Source organism: Cimex lectularius, unplaced genomic scaffold (genome assembly GCF_000648675.2).
Source record: "Cimex lectularius strain Harlan isolate CLEC.00 unplaced genomic scaffold, Clec_2.1 scaffold95, whole genome shotgun sequence".
Taxonomy (NCBI): Eukaryota; Metazoa; Arthropoda; class Insecta; order Hemiptera; family Cimicidae; genus Cimex; species Cimex lectularius.
In genome coordinates this window covers 62,486-80,897 of record NW_019392779.1, presented here as the reverse complement: position 1 = coordinate 80,897, position 18,412 = coordinate 62,486, and the positions used below count along the sequence as shown (strand labels likewise).

Sequence of the window (18,412 nt, the reverse complement as noted above, 5' to 3'; positions counted from 1 at the left end):
AGAAGATAATGTTCAATATTTGTAATTTTAATTATCCAATATGGTTTTGATATAATCAATTGGAAAACGAAACGCTGGATTTAATTAGAGCCGTCGTTAAGCCGAAACGGGTTCAACACTGGTGGATTAACAGCGGAATAAGCGGGCCGAGATACGATCGATTGCGTCAAAAATCAACGCAACTGGGAAATTTAATTTTACCAAATACGCTTCACTTTGTCAATAAGTTATCATTTAACGGAAAATGATTAATAAAAGCAATAGATATGTACGGGGTGAAACTATAGGTTGCTTAAACCTGATGTGAACCCTGTCCTTCAGCGAGACAAAGCGGACTTAAAAATAAATTATACTATTTAAATCATTACTATTACCGTAGGAACAGTACTAGAAACAAAAGTAAACAGACCTCAGTTTTTATTCGACCCACCGCGGAAGTAACACGTACAGGAAATCCTCAAGGAAAAAGCCTCCGGGATTGCTTTGCAGATTTCCTCTTCTGAGGCACATACACGGAGAGGATTTTCCTAAAGGAAATCCACAAGGTAGAGGCTTTGTACTGTGTTCACTAGTGTTGGTTGTTCCCTTGGTGTTGGTTTCAATGCGGAAAAAGACCTGATTTTTGTTCGGGATTAAACGAGATATTTATCAAGTACTACATATAATAAAACAACCCCGTTTCTTCTAAAAATCGGAACAGGGGACAAATACTAGGGATATTCACGTTCTTTGTGTAAACCGTGTTAACTCTGTTAGGCCGTGTTGATGACGTAGACTTGTAAAAATCGGATAGTTAAAATTGCTGGATATATCAGGGTAGGGCCAATGTTAGATGTTAAGTCGAATAGAAAGCGGTGTTGTCACATTGTTAACCGTTAGGACATAGGTAACAAATATGGCGGCCATAAATTTAAAAAAGTTGTTAATTTCTGACCTAAACTCATGCTCTCATTTTTAGTGGATAAATCCACCTATCCTGTAAGTAGGCTGTTAGCAGAGTCACACGAGAGCCAGTGCATTAGATCCTATCTGCACAGACGAGGGAGGGTGTATGGCCATCTGTACCATGGGGTAACTGAAAAGTTCCAAAATCAGCCCTAGTTACACTGGTAACGGTTTCGTGGTGGTACGTGGTGATGCCCCTGGCGGGAACTTAGACAGAGGCTGTCTTCTATCTGTGACCTTCGTGAAGCTTGCGTATGGCCAGCGTTATTACTCCCGGCCTCACGGGAGACGTTGCGACCGGACGACAGCGTGTAAGCGTTGAGGACACGATGATTATGCTAAATTGTCCCTCGAATCGAGTAAGCGAACGGAAACGGGTAGTGAATCGGTTTCTCTGGCTCGAGTATGGTGTGCATTGTTGTGCGTATGACCGGAGTGGTACCCTTGGGGAAGCGAAGGATCGGACCACCTAGGCTGAGTCTATGGCGTCCCTCGAATGCGCATGGCAGGTATAGGCTGAGCTCGATAAGAGACTTTTACCGTAGGCGGTGCTCATCTAGGTTGTGGTTAGCAATTCCACTTTAAACAAAACCGCAGCCGGAGCGTTTGTTCCTGAAGTTTCTACGCTGGGGAAGCCCCTATACTCAGGGAGATTGAGTGGCCTTCTCTATCCAGGGAGTACACGGGAGAACAGGCTGATGTATTTCGGCTTGTTAGCCCTTAGCGTGCGGCATACGACCCGATGCACATGGGCCCGACCATTCGGAGTCGACTAGCGGAGAGCGAGGTTGTCTTGGCCCTTTGGGGCTGGGGCGCCTCTACACCAATGCTGCTACGGTAACACTATTCCGTCGTATGCAGAGGTGCGTCAGCTCTCATCTCAAAACGTCCGATAAGGCCGAATAGGCCAGGTGCGGACGCTAAAGATCCTCTTATCTTGTTGACGAAGAGTTCTCGGGAACCTCATGTTAGCCGTTAGGATACTAGTTAGGTATGTCGGCACGAATTGAAGCATGTCATTTGTGTCACACTTCTCGAATGAAACAGTTGATTAATTTTGTTTTTACCAACTTTTGGCATCTTACAGTTTAACACAAAACTAAATAATAACAAAAAACAACAAGCCTTGAAGGAGTGTTACAGCTTTATTGGTTCTACCACTCGCCACGCGCAGCATTGCGGAAAAATTAACATTTAACTTGCTAAGAAAATAAGAGGTCGTTCACGATCTTATTGGATATTTTTCGATTCGAGTTACCTAACAAGTTAAAATCTAACAGACGTTGTGAATACTCCTATTTAATACGCAATTTTCTCTATATGGAACCAATGACATCCTTGGCTTAGCGTCGGAGCGGATGAAGTCGTCCCGGTCTAGACGATTTATTCCGCCTTTTCGGTACCCTCCAGACCTATGTCCTCGGGGTACACATACGCCCAGTTTTTACCGAGACACTTCATTCCGAGTATTTTTAAAGCAAGAGCACGACGAGAGGGTACACCATTTACACCATAGTGTAGCGGAAGTGACCGTGATGACGCACTTTCACTAAAAAAAAATGGCGTCACACGCTCGCCAGTCTGAGTTTCGACCACGAAGACGAGGCGAAAACCGGCCTGAGATAATATAATTAATAATGTTTATGGCATAAAATTACTCGAACAGATGGAAGCATAGATTCATAAAACCTACTAGGAACCCAGGTTTAACAGCGAGACATAACACTAAACAACACTACAGTCGGAAATTTAATTGGAACAAAAAATTCTTTACTGTTTAAATTTTAGTTCTTTAAAGTTGGCTTTTCATTAATAAAAAAGACAATACAAAAAGTAAACAATTGTCTGCAGGTAGAGATGACGTTAAGCCAAGACCGAGGAATAAGCTAACATAATGAACAAACTTTATTAGATATGGCTTAAATTACAAGAACCGGGGTTGAACCTGATTAAAATTGATGCGAGCTCAGGGCTATTAGCGAGACAAGGCGGACCGAGGAAAGAAGTACGATATGAAACTGAATACCTCATATTTTGCAATTAAGCTTAATGAAATAATTACCATTCCTTAATTATCATGTTAAAGAATATAGATCTAATACTCATACGCTAAACAGTGAGAATTAGCGGACCAACGGATAAATTATTTAATGGTATGGCGTATACTATGTCTTTAGGATATGAAGTAAATATTTAGAATTTATGAATATTTATTAGTATATTTACTCCTCTGGCAAAGGCATAGGACGTTGTCGATCAATTTTGTCTCTTTATCCACACTTTTCCGTTTGCTTAATTAGTATATTTACTCCTCTGGCAAAGGCATAGGACGTTGTCGATCAATTTTGTCTCTTTATCCACACTTTTCCGTTTGCTTAATTAGTATATTTACTCCTCTTTCTCACCGACTCATATTTTCCTCCCGTTTTCTTAACTGACTAACCTCTGGTTTTTTACTGCAAGTTGTCAGTTGAAATTATTAATAAAAGAACAAGAAGAAACTACGAACAAATAACACAAAGGTTTTCAGGTTCCCAGTTTACCGTCAAAACTATTATCTAACCATTGGAAGATCGATTTCTGGCAGTGTTTTGGTTGCTATAATTTCCATTCGGACGCGCCGGTTACATTTTTCTTTGTGGTTTTTCTTTTCAATTATATTCTTAATAATCATTTACCGCATGAGATTGCCCATTCACTCCGATCTTTATTGCATTAAGGTCAATATTACGACCATCATCACATTGAGTCATTATGTCAGTTTGGTTTTACGCTCTCACTCAGTACATCCGGAGGGTGATAGACCCGCCACAAGATTTGGAAAGCGAATGTTCTTCCGTTCTTTTACCAATCTAAATCGGCTATTGTGTGATATCAGATTGCCAAAAGGCTCGGACGTCGCCTGTGAAAGCCGGGAGCCGGTGGCGTACCCTGGACTTTTCGGTGCTTTCTCATCCGCCCTGGAGACATCGGCGTAACAAACCTGTTCCAAGGCCGTCGAGGAATTCGGCCGGTCGAGATCTCTCCACACCGTTGACTTGCATATCTCTCGACAGCTTTGAAATCGATCCTGATGTTCTGGTCACTTAGATATTTCGAAGAAAGGTGGAATTATCATTAACGATATTGCAATGTCACCACGACCTTCATAAAAATAATGTTATTCACATAGGAAATTGCAGTTATATTCATTCCTAACATTGATTATGCAGTTAATCCCTCTATTCTCTTTCTCACTCTCTCTTTCTCTCTCTCTCGCTCGCTCTCTCTCTCTCTCTCTCTCTCTCTCTCTCTCTCTCTCTCTCCCTCNTCTCTCTCTCTCTCTTTCTCTCTCTCTCTCTCTCTCTTTCTCTCTCTCTCTATCTATCTATCTATCTATCTATCTATCTATCTATTTGTTTCCTCCGTTAATTGTACGAGAGGAAGTTCGCGACCTAAATTTGCGAAATTTGTGAAATAAAACGAAATTCATTCATTCTCACACATTACACACACATATTCTCTCTCTCTCTCTCTCTCTCTCTCTCTCTCCCTCTCTAATTATCTATCTATCTACCTATCCACTTACCTATCTATCTACTTATTTATCTATCTATCTACCTAACTGTCTCCATCTCTCTTTGTCTGTTTGTCTCTCTCTACCTCTGTATGTATGTATTTTTCCCCATGCAGTATCTTGGCAATTTTTGCTACCGCTGCAGTTAGGTTCAACCCTAATATAAATAACAATCCATTCAAATAAATAAATATATTCCATATACTCAGAAATCTCGATATTTCGTATCCCGATATATCGTAAGAATTTGCTGGTCCCTTGAAAAAATCTCGTTCAATTGTATAAAACCAAGGCATTTCCATTGCCTCGGTCTAACTTAATTTTTTCGCCTTCAAAGTTGATGAAACGTGTTATGATTCGTATTTTAGCATTGAAATCCCGATAAAACTTACGAATAAAGTTGCATGGGTTCTTTATAAGGATGGACCGAGCATGTCAGGTGATATCAAGGGTCTATTGTGGTGGATGTTTCCAAGATTTTGTTTGTACCATCCGATGCTACTGACTCAAGTAAACCATCTACATCATTGCTTAGTACAATGAATATTGCCGTCGAGCATGGAAGAAGGTAACAGCACAATAAAAAATTGTTTCTGAACTTGCGGTTTCCTTAATGAGAATTTATCGTCCACGGTCCGTAAAATGAAATCCAAGCCCCCATCGGATGTCATCTCATGTCACAAAATGAAGAAAATCCCACCACTTATCAGGACTTCGTTAATTTTGACGATGACGCTTAATTACTGGAATGCTTAACGACGACAAAATTGGAACTGAAACAGTCGAAGTAGATAGTGAAAGAGACGAATCAGAAGAAGAAGTTGCGAGTAATAGCCTCTAACAAACAAAGAAATTTACCAATCGTCATTTTTGAGCGGAATTAAAACGTATTGGGGGCAATTCAGACTATTAAATTAGCAGAAGACAGCACATATTTAACTAATTTTTTATGTTAACGGAAATTCATCAAAAATAACATATATATACATATAAAAAAAATAAAATCTTTCCAACTTTCCTTACACATATATATATATACAATACACAAAAAATTAAAAGTTTCGATATAATGTATATTTTTACCGTCGATGCACCAAAATCTCGATATACTGAACATGCCGATATATCGTACTTATCCTTCATCCTCTTGAAGGTAACATATGTATGGATTCAACCGTAAATACACATGCAGTAAGTAACTAATTCTATGTAAACAATTATTTTGCCGCTGCTGGTCGTATAAACACATAATCATACATCAACGTGTTTGAGTCGTTGGCAAACAACAGCTTTCTCTTTAGCTATTTAAAAATTCCATTTTCCAGTTGGGCGAATATTGTAATGTTGTTATGAACATTTAGGAAAGGTCAGAAATAAAAAATCACTTAATTTGTAAATTTCTTCCTTTTCATCTTTTGATCCCTGACAAAGCGGTCTCAGCCGGAAGAGAACCGCTGAAAAGGGTAATTTGCATTTTGACCGAAAGTCCAGTTCGGATTGATACGAATTATCGTTTAACCTTTAATTATACGAAGGGAACGAGGGAGTAAAAGTCGAACTTTAAAATTTTTTTAAAAAGAATACACCAGGGAAAGGAAAAAGGGCCAGCAATTCCGGGTGGACGTGACCGGATGCTGGCTGGGCAAATATCCTTCGTGTATCGGTTTACAGAGAAACAGGCTCCGTTTTAAAAATAATGGAGATACCAGCTTGTTCCCCGTTTGGAAAGGTCACATGAATGACTTCCAACAAGATTGGTCTGAAGAAAAATCTTAACTCGAAACTATCTTAACTCTTTTCACTTGGGCTGAAAAACCTTTTGACAGGCGTGAAGGTTATATTACCTTTAGTCATCTTTACGTCAAGTTATATCACTGGTTTTATAGGCTCTTTGATCTGCCAAAAGCAGCTTCTGGGTTATTCTCCAAGCCACACAAGTTACTGTCATACAGGATGGTCTTGAAGTGTTTCGCAGAAAAGCGGTACAAAATTACATGAATTGAGTCGGGATTCGATCCAAGCACTTCTGCGTGGCAAGTCCGAGTCTGACCTAAGCCTAAACTTCACTTTACAGAAAAACCTCAATCAAAAAACCAATTTCTGTCCGTCTACTTTCGCTAGTTGGCTGGTTCTTTTGCTCCTTACTGTCTAAAATAATCTCCATATACATTCTTAAAAAATCTTTAGTCTCCTTAGTTTCCCTTGTTTGCTCCGTCTTCTAGTGAGCATAATAATTGATAATTATAAAAACAAATTATGAACATTTTCCTCGCTTTTGAAATCATTAAAAACAAGACCATAGCAATGATTCAACACGGAGAAAGAAGTCATGATTGACCTGGCTACGTGCTACACGCGAAAGGAATAAATGAAATTAAAATGCCCACTCATAATTTTTAATTGTCTAAAAAAAATCGAGAAGAAAACTAACAAAACCATCAGCCGAATGAAATATAATTAAATATGGATATTTACACCTGGCCGAGTCGAGATAATAGTAAAGGTCCTAATTTTTTCCTTAAAATTTTATTTTCAAGAAATAGGGTTGTAATATTTACATTGTTAACAATATAAATATTCCAGAAAGACAAACCGTTCTCCTGAAAGATGGATGAATTTTTTTTAATGGAAACTCTGAACTTTATTATATTAAAAAAGAGAAAAATCCTGGCGCGCGTGACTTATTTTATACGTGAGGGAAAAGTAAAACTCTAATTATTTTTAGGTTTCGTCTAACCGTTATTGTAATTAATAATTTTTCAAACGTCAACCGCCAGATTTACCGCCTCTCGAGGTGGATTTCTAGTTTTAATATGTATTTTGATTGATGTAATTTAATAAAGAAAACCCGTCGGACCGTGGTTTGTTTCTCTTTTTTCCCCGGCTTTGTACGGGACCTCCTGATTTACTGCACGATATAAAACATTAGCTTGTTTTTAATGAAAAGTCAGGGTTTTCTCGTTTTTTCTTTGTTTTTTTACTTTAAAGTAACAACAGTAATGAGAACGTTTTGCGCCGACAGGAGTGAAAATATACGCAGCGAAAGAGGTTCTTCGAAATTTTAAGAAAAATGTCTCGAAATTACCGCCAATGTACTCTGTGTACAGGATAGGATTGGATGTGCATACAGAAGAAACACTGTGCACATACAGCCAGGAAGAAAAGAAGACGGCAGAACACGTTTTATGTTTTTGAGAAAATTGGCCAAGGAAAGTCCGATGAGGACACCTACAGGCTCTGAACCGTTTTGTGGCATACCAAACTGCTATAAACGCGGATCCATTACACAGTGGTTTAAAAATAAGCACGTCGTTCAATGGGAATGTAGCCAGCAAAAAAGTTTATCAAAGGAAAGTAGAAACTAACGGCAGAACTAGTAAATCCAGGTGTAGGACGAGAATAATAGTTGGACTGCTGACTGGACACTTCTGGAAGCATATGAGACTCGCAAGCCTGTGCAGATATTGCCAAGAAGAAGAAACAGCGGAACATGTCCGCTTGGTGCGAAGGTGTAAGCTGAGATTCTTAATCCTGGGAGAAGAAAACCCAGGGTCTGAAGGATACAAACGGTTGCCCTTGAAAAAGCTTTGTGGTCTGGCAAAAAGCCTTAAGCTTAACGTGGATTTCTAGATATAAAAAAAGATGTACGTTAGACCCAATATTAGTCGCGGTGCGCAAGCCTTAAAGAGACATGTAGATACAGATTGATTCTTGCAACTAGGAGAGTAAAAGCCGAAATCAAGATCCTACACTAACGAGCTGCTGACAGGCTATGGAGTTAGATTAACGACCTGTACATTGCACTTATAGAGTTGTACAAACAAAGGATCACAACAGATCTACATAGGTCGAGGTGCAGAATACTATGTGGCCCCATGTTTTATCCCTTTCCAGCGAGAACTTGCGGACCCAGACTGTGAAAATATTGAATTTTTCTTTACTTTTGTTGGCCCTGCTGGAAACAATATGAAACTATTTTCTGTCACAAAAATGGGTATCGGTGTAGTATATTCCTCACATCAAAAAATCGTATATTCCGTCTTTACTTTTACTTTACTTTGTAAATTTCCATAGTCAAGATAGATCAACGAAAGTAAAATAAAGTTCACAAATTAAAATTCCTGTATCTCTTCTCTCAATGTTGCCTAATGGGTGGATAAGTTATTATTATAATATTCATAAATAATATTTCTACGATGTTAAATTATTTATTTAACCCCTTATCAACTTCCATAAAATATTCTGAAACATTGGGCTAACGTATCAGAAATAAGATAAGCCCTCGTCAAAATAAATGAGGATGGTCATTCGGTTAATCACCTGCGCTGGTAAACCAGCGAGATCAATGGGACCAATATAACTCTGTTCAGTATTATTTTTGCCACAAGGAAAAATTATACTTTAATTTTCCTTGTACGTTTCTTTTATGTTTATATGATTTGAATCAAAACCACTTGTGATAGTATTCTACGATCTGATAATTTAATTGCATACCTATGTATTTTTAATACTGTATTTTTTATTTTGTAGAGCTTTCCTCTGAACTACAGGCTGTGTGGTCGAAAAGACATTTAATTGGATCGGAACAATTATAATTTTACACACAAAGAAATAATTCGTAATTCGGGTATGAACTGATCTGGCGATAACAAGACGCAAGGAAAAAGAAAATGAGAAGAAAAAAAGGAAAGAAAGTTATGATTTATCCGACCATAAAACCAGATACAATTGTTCAGTTGTGATTGTACCGGGTCAAAGGGCGTTACAGACAATTTCGGGCGTGTACCTACACGAATTGTAGGCGTGAGGCAATGATTTTCTTTTTTTTCCGCGGTCACCATTTGTTTTCCCTCTTATTGCCGGACAAATTGTGCTTTCTCCCACTTAGAAAATAAATAGTACAAAAATAATTTCGTCTCAGTTGAAGTAACAAGGCTGGTGATGTATACTGATTCATTTGTTTATTTATTATGTGAGACTATGAGCTTTTCTTCGTTCTCCACGCCTTTTTGTCCTCATTACCGTAAAAATGTAAATGAACGGGCATAACTTGTTAAAACTGACTTAGAAATGATAAAGAGCCCAAGGTTGGAAATTACAAAAGAATAGAAATATCGTACATTTATCAACATAATTAACATGATTTCGATTTCAAATTTCAATACAATTTTCCACGCGTTTTTGCACAGATTGAAGAAAAACAAAATTGAAATATATTTTAATGTTGTGAAGCCAAACATGGAAAAATTTACATTTTTAACCATTTTTCATTTTAAAAATCAACATAAATTACTTCAATAAACCAACATCCATTGTCCATGGACGAAATTCTATTAAATTTTTATCATTTATTTTTATTAAATAGTAAATTTCACCTATAATGAAAAGCATTCAACTTTAGAAAATTTTGAAACTGAATAACTGAGGCAATCGGGAAAAAAATAACCAAATTTTATACAAATTTGAAATATTAGTAATATCGCTAATGTTTAAATGTAATTGAATTGATGAATAAATGTAATTGAACTTTATTTATATTTTATTCGTGTGTATGTGTGTCTTCTGAGAGAGAGAGAGAGAGAGAGAGAGAGAGAGAGAGAGAGAGAGAGAGAGAGTGAGAGTGAGAGAGAGGAGAGAGAGAGAGAGCGAGCAAGAGAGAGGCTGCGAGAGAGAAAGGGAGACAAAGAGGAGAGAGAATTTATACAGACATCTTGGCAGTGAGTATATTTTTAGTGTACACAAAAGAAAAACAAACATTTAGAGAAAATATTAAACTAACATCTTATATACATACATACAGGGTGTTGCTGGGTTAAATGCCAATACTGCCATGGTGAATTCAAAAAATAAAACATATTTCAGGGAGAGAGAGAGAGAGAGAGAGAGGGACGGAGAGAGAGAGAGCGAGAAAGAGGGAGAGAGCGAGAAAGAGAGAGATAGCGAGAGAGAGGGAGAGAGAGAGAGAGATAGTGGGAGGGAAGGAGAAAGAGAATTTATACAGTCATCTTGGCAGTAAGTATATTTTTAGTGTAAACAAAAGAAAAACAAACATTTATAGAAAATATTAAACTAACATCTTATATACATATATGCAAGGTGTTATAGGGTTAAATGCCAATACTGCCATCGTGAATTCAAAAAATAAAACACATTTCAGAGAGAGAGAGAGAATGAGAGAGAGAGAGAGAGAATGAGAGAGAGAGAGAGAGAGAAAGAGAGAGAGACAGAGAGAGAGAGAGAAAGAGAGAGAGACAGAGAGAGAGAGAGAGAGAGAGAGAGAGAGAGAGTAAATACAATTTTTAAGGATGTTGTATTGAAAATTTCAGCTACTAGTTGTTGATTATAAAAGTGTGGGTAAGACACAAATGGATAGATGCAGCAAGTTTTGACGTGGCCACCATCACTGGTTTAGGTTCCCGTTTTAAATTCCTATTTAGAGATACATTAGTCTTATTTTTATTTAGGCTATTTATTTTGCACGCATTCTTTCTCTGAGATTGCAAAAAAAACCAACATTTTCTGGGTTAATAGGAGATTTCTTTGTGCTTGATTTTAAGATGTGAGCTTCTTTTTAAAATGATTACCCTTTGTGTCAGGTAATTCTATAGATCCCGATAGCGAGACTCTGCGTACTGCCTCAACAAAACGCATCCCACCCATAAAAAATAATAATAACAACGTTCTATTTATGAAGAATGGCTAAGAATAGAAAAAAAATTCACTTCCCCATTGTTCGCCGAGTTTTTTTTAAAAATGTGAACAAGAGAATAAGTACATACTCCCCGGGGTGAAACCGTGTCTATTTTAACCTCGGGTGAATGGCGAGCTTTAGAATTCGCCACAAAGGAAAGTTCAGGCTTGTTAGCCTAGAGCTTTTTAGAATAAAGATATAATTACGTCCGAAAATAGACGCATCGACGGCGTGCCGTCCTATTGATGTTGTCAGACGGCCAAATTCTTCTGACCCAGTTAAAATAAAAAACAATATTCCGAATGTCGGAGAAAGTCGGCGAGGGGTTTTTGTTGTTTTCCGCCGGGCAAACTGACCAAATCCCCTTCGACACGATGCAAACTGGTCCTGGGTCTGCATAAGCATTCCATGGATGCTTCTTTTAACTATCGGATAGCCGGATAACGTATAATCCTCTCCTCTTCATCCGAGATCCTATCGGCCCATTATGCGGAAACGCCGGTAAAAGTGGAATTCCGAGCATTCCGTACAAATATTCCCGAAAGATTCTCCTCTTCTTTTTATTTATTTATTTTTATTGCATATATGTCGTATATTCGCGGTATAAACAAGCTGAGTCGTCCCTAATGTGAATTGACGACAAAAACATCCGGGAAGCTGATTTTCTAAAAAAAAATTTCTTTTGGATTTTGCCTTATACATAATAAAAAAAGGTCAGGATTATTTTCCAATAACAAGGAAAGAACAAAACGTGTACACAATTGGCTAGTTTACAACACTGATAAATCGATTTCTTTTTTCATTTTCGCTAGTATCATTTCTTTAAGCTGACTTTTAGAAGGAGCTCGAAGTTCAAATTTAAATACAAGAGTGTTACATAGTTTCAACATAAAGTAAAAGAAAAGACGGATTATACGATTTTTTGATGTGAGGAATATACTACACCGATACCCATTTTTGTGAAAGAAAATAGTTTCATATGGTTTCCAGCAGGGCCAACAAAAGTAGAGAAAAATTCAATGTTTTAACAGTCTGGGTCTCGCTGGAAAGGGATAAAACATGGGGCCACATAGCATTCTGCACCTCGACCTATGTAGATCTATTGTGATCCTGTATTTGTACAACTCTTAAGTGTAAGGTACTGGTTGTTAATCTATCTCCATAGCATGTCAGCAGCTCGTTAGTGTAGGATCTTGATTTCGGCTTTTCCTCTCCTAGTTGCAAGAATCTGTATCTACATGTCTCTTTAAGGCTTGCGCACCGCGACTAATATTGGTCTAATGTACATCTTTTTTTATATCTAGAAATCCACGTTAAGCTTAAGGCTTTTTGCCAGACCACAAAGCTTTTTCAAGGGCAACCGTTTGTATCCTTCAGACCCTGGCTTTTCAGGAGCTTGAAGTTCAAATTTAAATACAAGAGTGTTACATAGTTTCAACAAAGGGAAAGAACTAGATTGGTTTGAGAAATTTGAAATTAAAAAATGTAAAATCGAACATGGTGATAAATGCATTAATAATATAACAGATTTTGATCTACCTCCCATTTTAAATATGTACATAAATAATACGAAACGTCCAAATAATGAAACTAATTAGTTTAATTGTTATTATTTTTATAGTAATTTAATAATATTAAATATTTACTATTATAATTTATTTGAGTTATAATTTCCGCGTTGCGCACGTTCAAATTGAGCGCCATTAAAAAAATCAGCTGCTAATTGGAATGTCGCGTTGGCGGAGGTATCAGCGGGTTCACTTTGGCAATTCATGTCGAGAGACGTGGTTGTAGAAGTCCTTCAACCTGATGATGAGCTGAAGGGCTCGAAATCCGGATCGTTGCAAAAAAACTTACTGTGATTTGGAACTATCTTTTAAAAAAAGGATTGAACACCACACTCACTCCAACATTTATCATTTCTACTGGTTAGGTTTGTCATTCGCACATAAAATATGCAAAAACTGTGCTAGCGAATAAGAACAAATATCGAACACAATAAGGACGACGACTGAAGGTATCTAGTTTACCCTTAACGAAAACATGTACACACCGAAAGACGTAAGAAGGAGTAACAACTGTACCGTTTTTTTTTGTTTGTTTAAAAAAAAAGTACCGTACACGACCTTATAATGAGACTTGACAGAAGACATCTCTCAGAGGCACGAAAAACTTCATAAACACACAGAGTAACAACATATTTTACACCATAACAATAATAAAACCTGGACCTTATCCATCAATGGCATCGGCAAACAAAGATAACTCCGATGACGACTTAATAAAAGGGACTTCACTTCGCAGAAATCACACAGGCATGCTGGATGGCGAAATGCCGAATAATGTCAGATAGACCAACTCCGCGAGGAATAGGTAACGACCAAATGTCATCTCCACGGACTACACGCAGAAAGCTCACAATATAAATCTTGCCTATACTTTTACAAAAAAATATTCTTTGGCGTAATTAGATTCTATTAAAAAAAAAAACAAATGGTTTTTCTTTAATCTAGAAAACAACTAAACCATCTACCGGGTTAGAAAAATGAAAATCATCCTGATCATTTTTGAGGTAAGATCAATCCTTATGACCGATACCCTGATCATCCTGGTCCCCCTATTTTTATTCCGTGTGTGTTAGTCACCTTTGTTTCTTCGTTATTATTTTGGTGGTTAGACATTAAGAAATAAAATATCATAATTATTATGATGGCCTCTAGGAACTGCGTGAATATTTTAAGGGATGGCATTTTGCAAATTGTACAGATCAAGTTGCTAATTCATTGTTTTATTTTTTCTTATTTTTTTATTTTTTTTTGGGGGGGGGAGTCTGTATATAAAACGAGTTCACAGACCTACTACCATCTCACAATTGTCGATAATGCGCCAAATTTGTAGATTTAAAAGAGTGAACAAGCAAAAACTTCAATAGTGACGACACGCTGAATTTTATGAACCACGAAACGTACCCTCGGTTCTATTTTTCATATTATTATTATTAACAAGCAGAACTTTTGCCTCAATTGATAAACGCTCGTAATTACATCAAGTTCTGTTTTGCAGGTTTTCCATCTCATTAACTAGAATAAATGGTTCGGTTATAGGTGGTTTTGCCTCTGATATGGTTTGTGGTTTTATCTTTAATTCCCTTTATTATCCAGTTCGACACCGACTGGGCCAACCACAATTTTTTTTCAAACATCAATACTGAACAAGTCTTGGTTTATTTATTGCTTATTCTGCGAATTGCTTGTACATTGAAAAGTGTGATAGGCCCATAACAGATCGTAATACCAACAGAACTACAAAAGTTCAGTGATTAATTTAATGTTTTCGTTTTAGGGATTGAAACTGCTGATAGGCGCAGCCGCGTTGGCGGTCGTCGTCGAATGTGTAGTCAACTACCCTCACCATCAAAGCAATCGTCATCCCTGGCCGACACAGGTACGAGTTCACAGATCTGGTCAGCCTGGTCAAGTGGTGCGCTACAGGAGCCCAGTGAAGAGGGTCTACGTCCCACTCAAGTACATCCCACACCATGGTAACCTCCCTATCAACAGGAATCACAGGAATCAGCCCGTTAACAAAATAAGGTAAAACATGAATTAATTTTATACTTCAATTTTAATTAATAACGAATAATTTTCAGATATGGACCGCCTCCGAACAAAAGAAGCCCGGCGGCACCTCCACCCGGCTGGAAAGCTAAAAGAATCGGTCCGCCTCCTCCAAATTTCGGACCACCGAGGAAGAACAGGACATCGAAACCCAAGCACAACAAAACCTACATTAAGAACGTTCCGACTAAATACGACAGCTACAAACCGATAAATCCTCAAGTTGTAACTGACAGCTACGGAGCTCCAAAGAATCATCATGTACAGCAGCAGCAGTACAAGATCACCTCGACGACCTACGGTATCCCTCACCCTACCCAAGGATCACCGGAGCCTCCCAAAAAAGAAGACGTGGCCACTTCGTACGTCAGCGTTTTCCAGGGCGACTACCATCAAGATCGTGAGCTAGAGGCAAAGACGTCGTACACTTTCACCAATACTCACTCTTACCCGGAAAAGCACAAGGGAAAGGTCTACGACGACCTGTCCAACCACAGGCCGGTCTACAATCATTCTTCGAACGACGAGCCGACCAACAAGGGTTTCCAGCCGCCAAAGCAGACCTTCGGATTCCAGCCGTACGACGACATGGAAGATTATCAGACGAGCTCGGCCAAAGATTATTACAAATCAACAAGCCAGTCAAGCCCGAAGCCGTCCAAATCACAAAACACCGAAGAATTCCTCTCGCCTAGCTATTACGACCAAAAATCGTAATATGTGACAAAATCGTTCCTCCGCTTCCTCCTCACTCCATAAAAAACTTGTTTTTTTATATAACTTATTTATATTTATTATTTTAATTAATTATAATTAATTTATCTACCTAAATATTTTTTTTACCCATCGTAACCAAAACTTAAATTATTCCTTTCTCTTATTTCTCAAATTATTCCTATAAGTTACCTCTCTACGTTATATTAAAAATTATATATAAATATCTTAAACTTAAAGGATTATTATTGGAAAAAATATTGATTACGACGGGCGAAACGACCGGAAGATCGGATACGATCAAGCTTGAGGATCTTTTTTATATTCTAAAAAAACCATAATTTAAGTTCAATTTTTCCTGACATTCATACTTTTTTATTATTTTTAAGTTCTCTTGCAAAACCAACCAGGCCTGAACAATCCCGGGAATTAAGTTTTGTTGTCAAGCATGTTCCCAAAACTAATAGTGGGTCAAGCATAATAAAACTAATAAAAAAGAGAACACGAAACAGTGAAAGAATGGGGCAATCAGCCAAAATGTGGAAGAGGTACTCCCGCACAGGAGTCTCCGGGTGAGCAGCGTTCAGCAGAGTTATCTCTTAGAGGAATTATGGTAGATAAGTTCACACCGATGTTTGAAGAACCAACTTAAATTGATAGAGGTGATCTCAATATTCAAGTAGAATCAAGAAAAATAATCCTAAAATTTCCAAGTCCTTCAAAATGATGATCAAACCTTAATTCATTTTAGTAGTTCTGCCTATGTTATTTTTAGTTTAAATTTTTTCTGACATTCATGGTTTTATCATTCATTTCTTTTTCATGGAGTTTAGAAAAAATTATATGGTTTAATAAACTCAAAATTTTAATTAATAAGTTTGTTTAGCTGGAAAGTACTTTTCTCTTTATAATATAATAAAAAGAGTCTGAAAGATGAAACTTTTGGCTGAACTTATTAGAAAAAAGCATCGGAGTTGTACATTTGATAAATATCTGTTTTAATGCCCAAAGATCCTCAAAAAATAATATAATTTTATAAAATGCCAGTAGTTACTTTCAATAGGTTCCAAGGAATTTCAGACTTGCATAATAAAGTAGATAAAGTTTTAGAAGAAATATTAAAGCTGGAAACTAACTTGAAATAAAAGCTAAACTTTAACTTTATATAAAGTTTTGTTTGTACAACGCGAACACTGAGAAGAAGTAAAAAATAACAGAGACTGAATATTGTGAATTGTAATGCTAAAAGGAAGATAGATCGGGTCTTCGCCACTACTTTATTTTTCCTTTTTCGGACAAAGCAATCTCCCAGTAGGAATACTATATTCAACAGACTGTTCTATTTCTGAGAAAGCAAGTCATGGCGAAATTCCATTTTTTCAGATCAATTACTCACAAAAGTCTGTATTCCACATTCACAATGAACATGTAGATAACATAAAAATAATCGTAAAAAAATCAAAGATTATGTACTTCTATATGAAGGGAAGCGATCAACATATTAGAATAAAATTTTTTGGAAACGGTAAAAATAATGATTTAGTAATCATCTCTGGTCAGCATATTCTTCCTTATTTAGGGCAGTTTTGATTTATGTCACTCCACCATCTTTACATGTGATGGGTCTGTAAAATGTTTCCTGTAAAATATTCAACAGTAAAACAGTAAATATTCATGCTGTACACTTACAACTGTTTGTCGAGGCGAAAGGAGAGGGGGAGAGAGAGAGAGAGAGAGAGAGAGAGAGAGAGAGAGAGAGAGAGAGTATGGGCAGATATTAAGTCAATGAGTGTGTTTTCTAGTGTTAAAAAACAATAAAAAAGCAAAGAGATGAACAGGTAAGGAGAGGGAAGAAAGAAGGAAATGTTAGATAGGTGTAGCAAAAAGGGGAGTGGGATAGAGTAAGAAAGATAAGGAGAAAGAAAGAGAGAGAAAGGATAGGCAGATATGTAATCAGTGAGTGTGTTTTCTAGTGTACAATAAAAAAAGGTACAGGCAAATAAGAGAGGGAGAAGAAAGAAGAAAAAATTAGATAGATGTAGCAAAAAAGAGGGAGTGCGATAGAGAAAGAAAGTGTAAGAGGGAGATAGAGGGATAAACGAAAAAATAGAGAGAGAAAGAGTGGGAGGAAGTAAGTGAGTAAGAGTGAGAGAGAGGAAAGTATGGGCAGATATGTAATCAGTGAGTGTGTTTTCTACTGTAAAATAAAATAAATTAACAAGTAAATACGAGAGGGAGAAGAAAGAAGGGAAAGTTAGATAGATGTAACAATAAAGAGGAAATGATGTACAGAAAGAAAGTTAGAGAGAGAGAGAGAGAAATATAGAGAAATAGATAGAGAAAGAGTGGAAGGAAGTGCGTGTGATGTATGAGTGAATGAGAGAGAGAGAGAGAGAGAGAGAGAGAGAGAGAGAGAGAGAGAGAGAGAGAGAGAAAGGGAGAGAGATGAGAGGCAATTTCAAATAATTTTCAATTGTCGGATTCGCCTGATCTCGCTGGTTATATTGTAATGAAATTATTTCTGACGTTATTAAAAAATCATATTTCCATTTTAACATTCAGAACTGCATTTGTTTAGCATAAATTATGGAATGTAACGATCCACGAAGCTGGGAACACTTTGCGATTAATTCATGAGGTTTTCTTTCTAGTGTTCAAAATGATTTGGGCATTTTTAAGGAAAAAACCCCGTTGGACTTGATCATCCCAGCAAATTGCTATGCGCTGGAAGGTAAACCGCAGGTCCGTCAATCCTCGCCGTTGTTTGCTTGTTTAAAATTTTAAGCCGAAAATCCTCAGTAATTGTAAAATGGTTAGCAATGCACAAAACAATGCTTTTCGGCAGATTTATACTCAGTTATCAGTTAAAGTTAATAATTGATTATTAGC

General features: G+C 37.2%; 1 protein-coding gene across 1 annotated transcript in view; it reads left to right on the top strand.

Annotated features, from left to right (window-relative positions):
* LOC106667867 (DNA-directed RNA polymerase II subunit RPB1-like) overlaps positions 1-15,587 on the top strand; it is a 44,664-nt gene extending 29,077 nt beyond the window's left edge. The window contains exons 3-4 of the mRNA XM_014396098.2: positions 14,535-14,785; positions 14,842-15,587. Coding sequence (XP_014251584.1) covers positions 14,535-14,785; positions 14,842-15,526 — 936 coding nt within the window. The 3' untranslated portion in view covers positions 15,527-15,587. The remainder of the gene's footprint in view (positions 1-14,534; positions 14,786-14,841) is intronic.
* Positions 15,588-18,412: the final 2,825 nt, after the last annotated feature.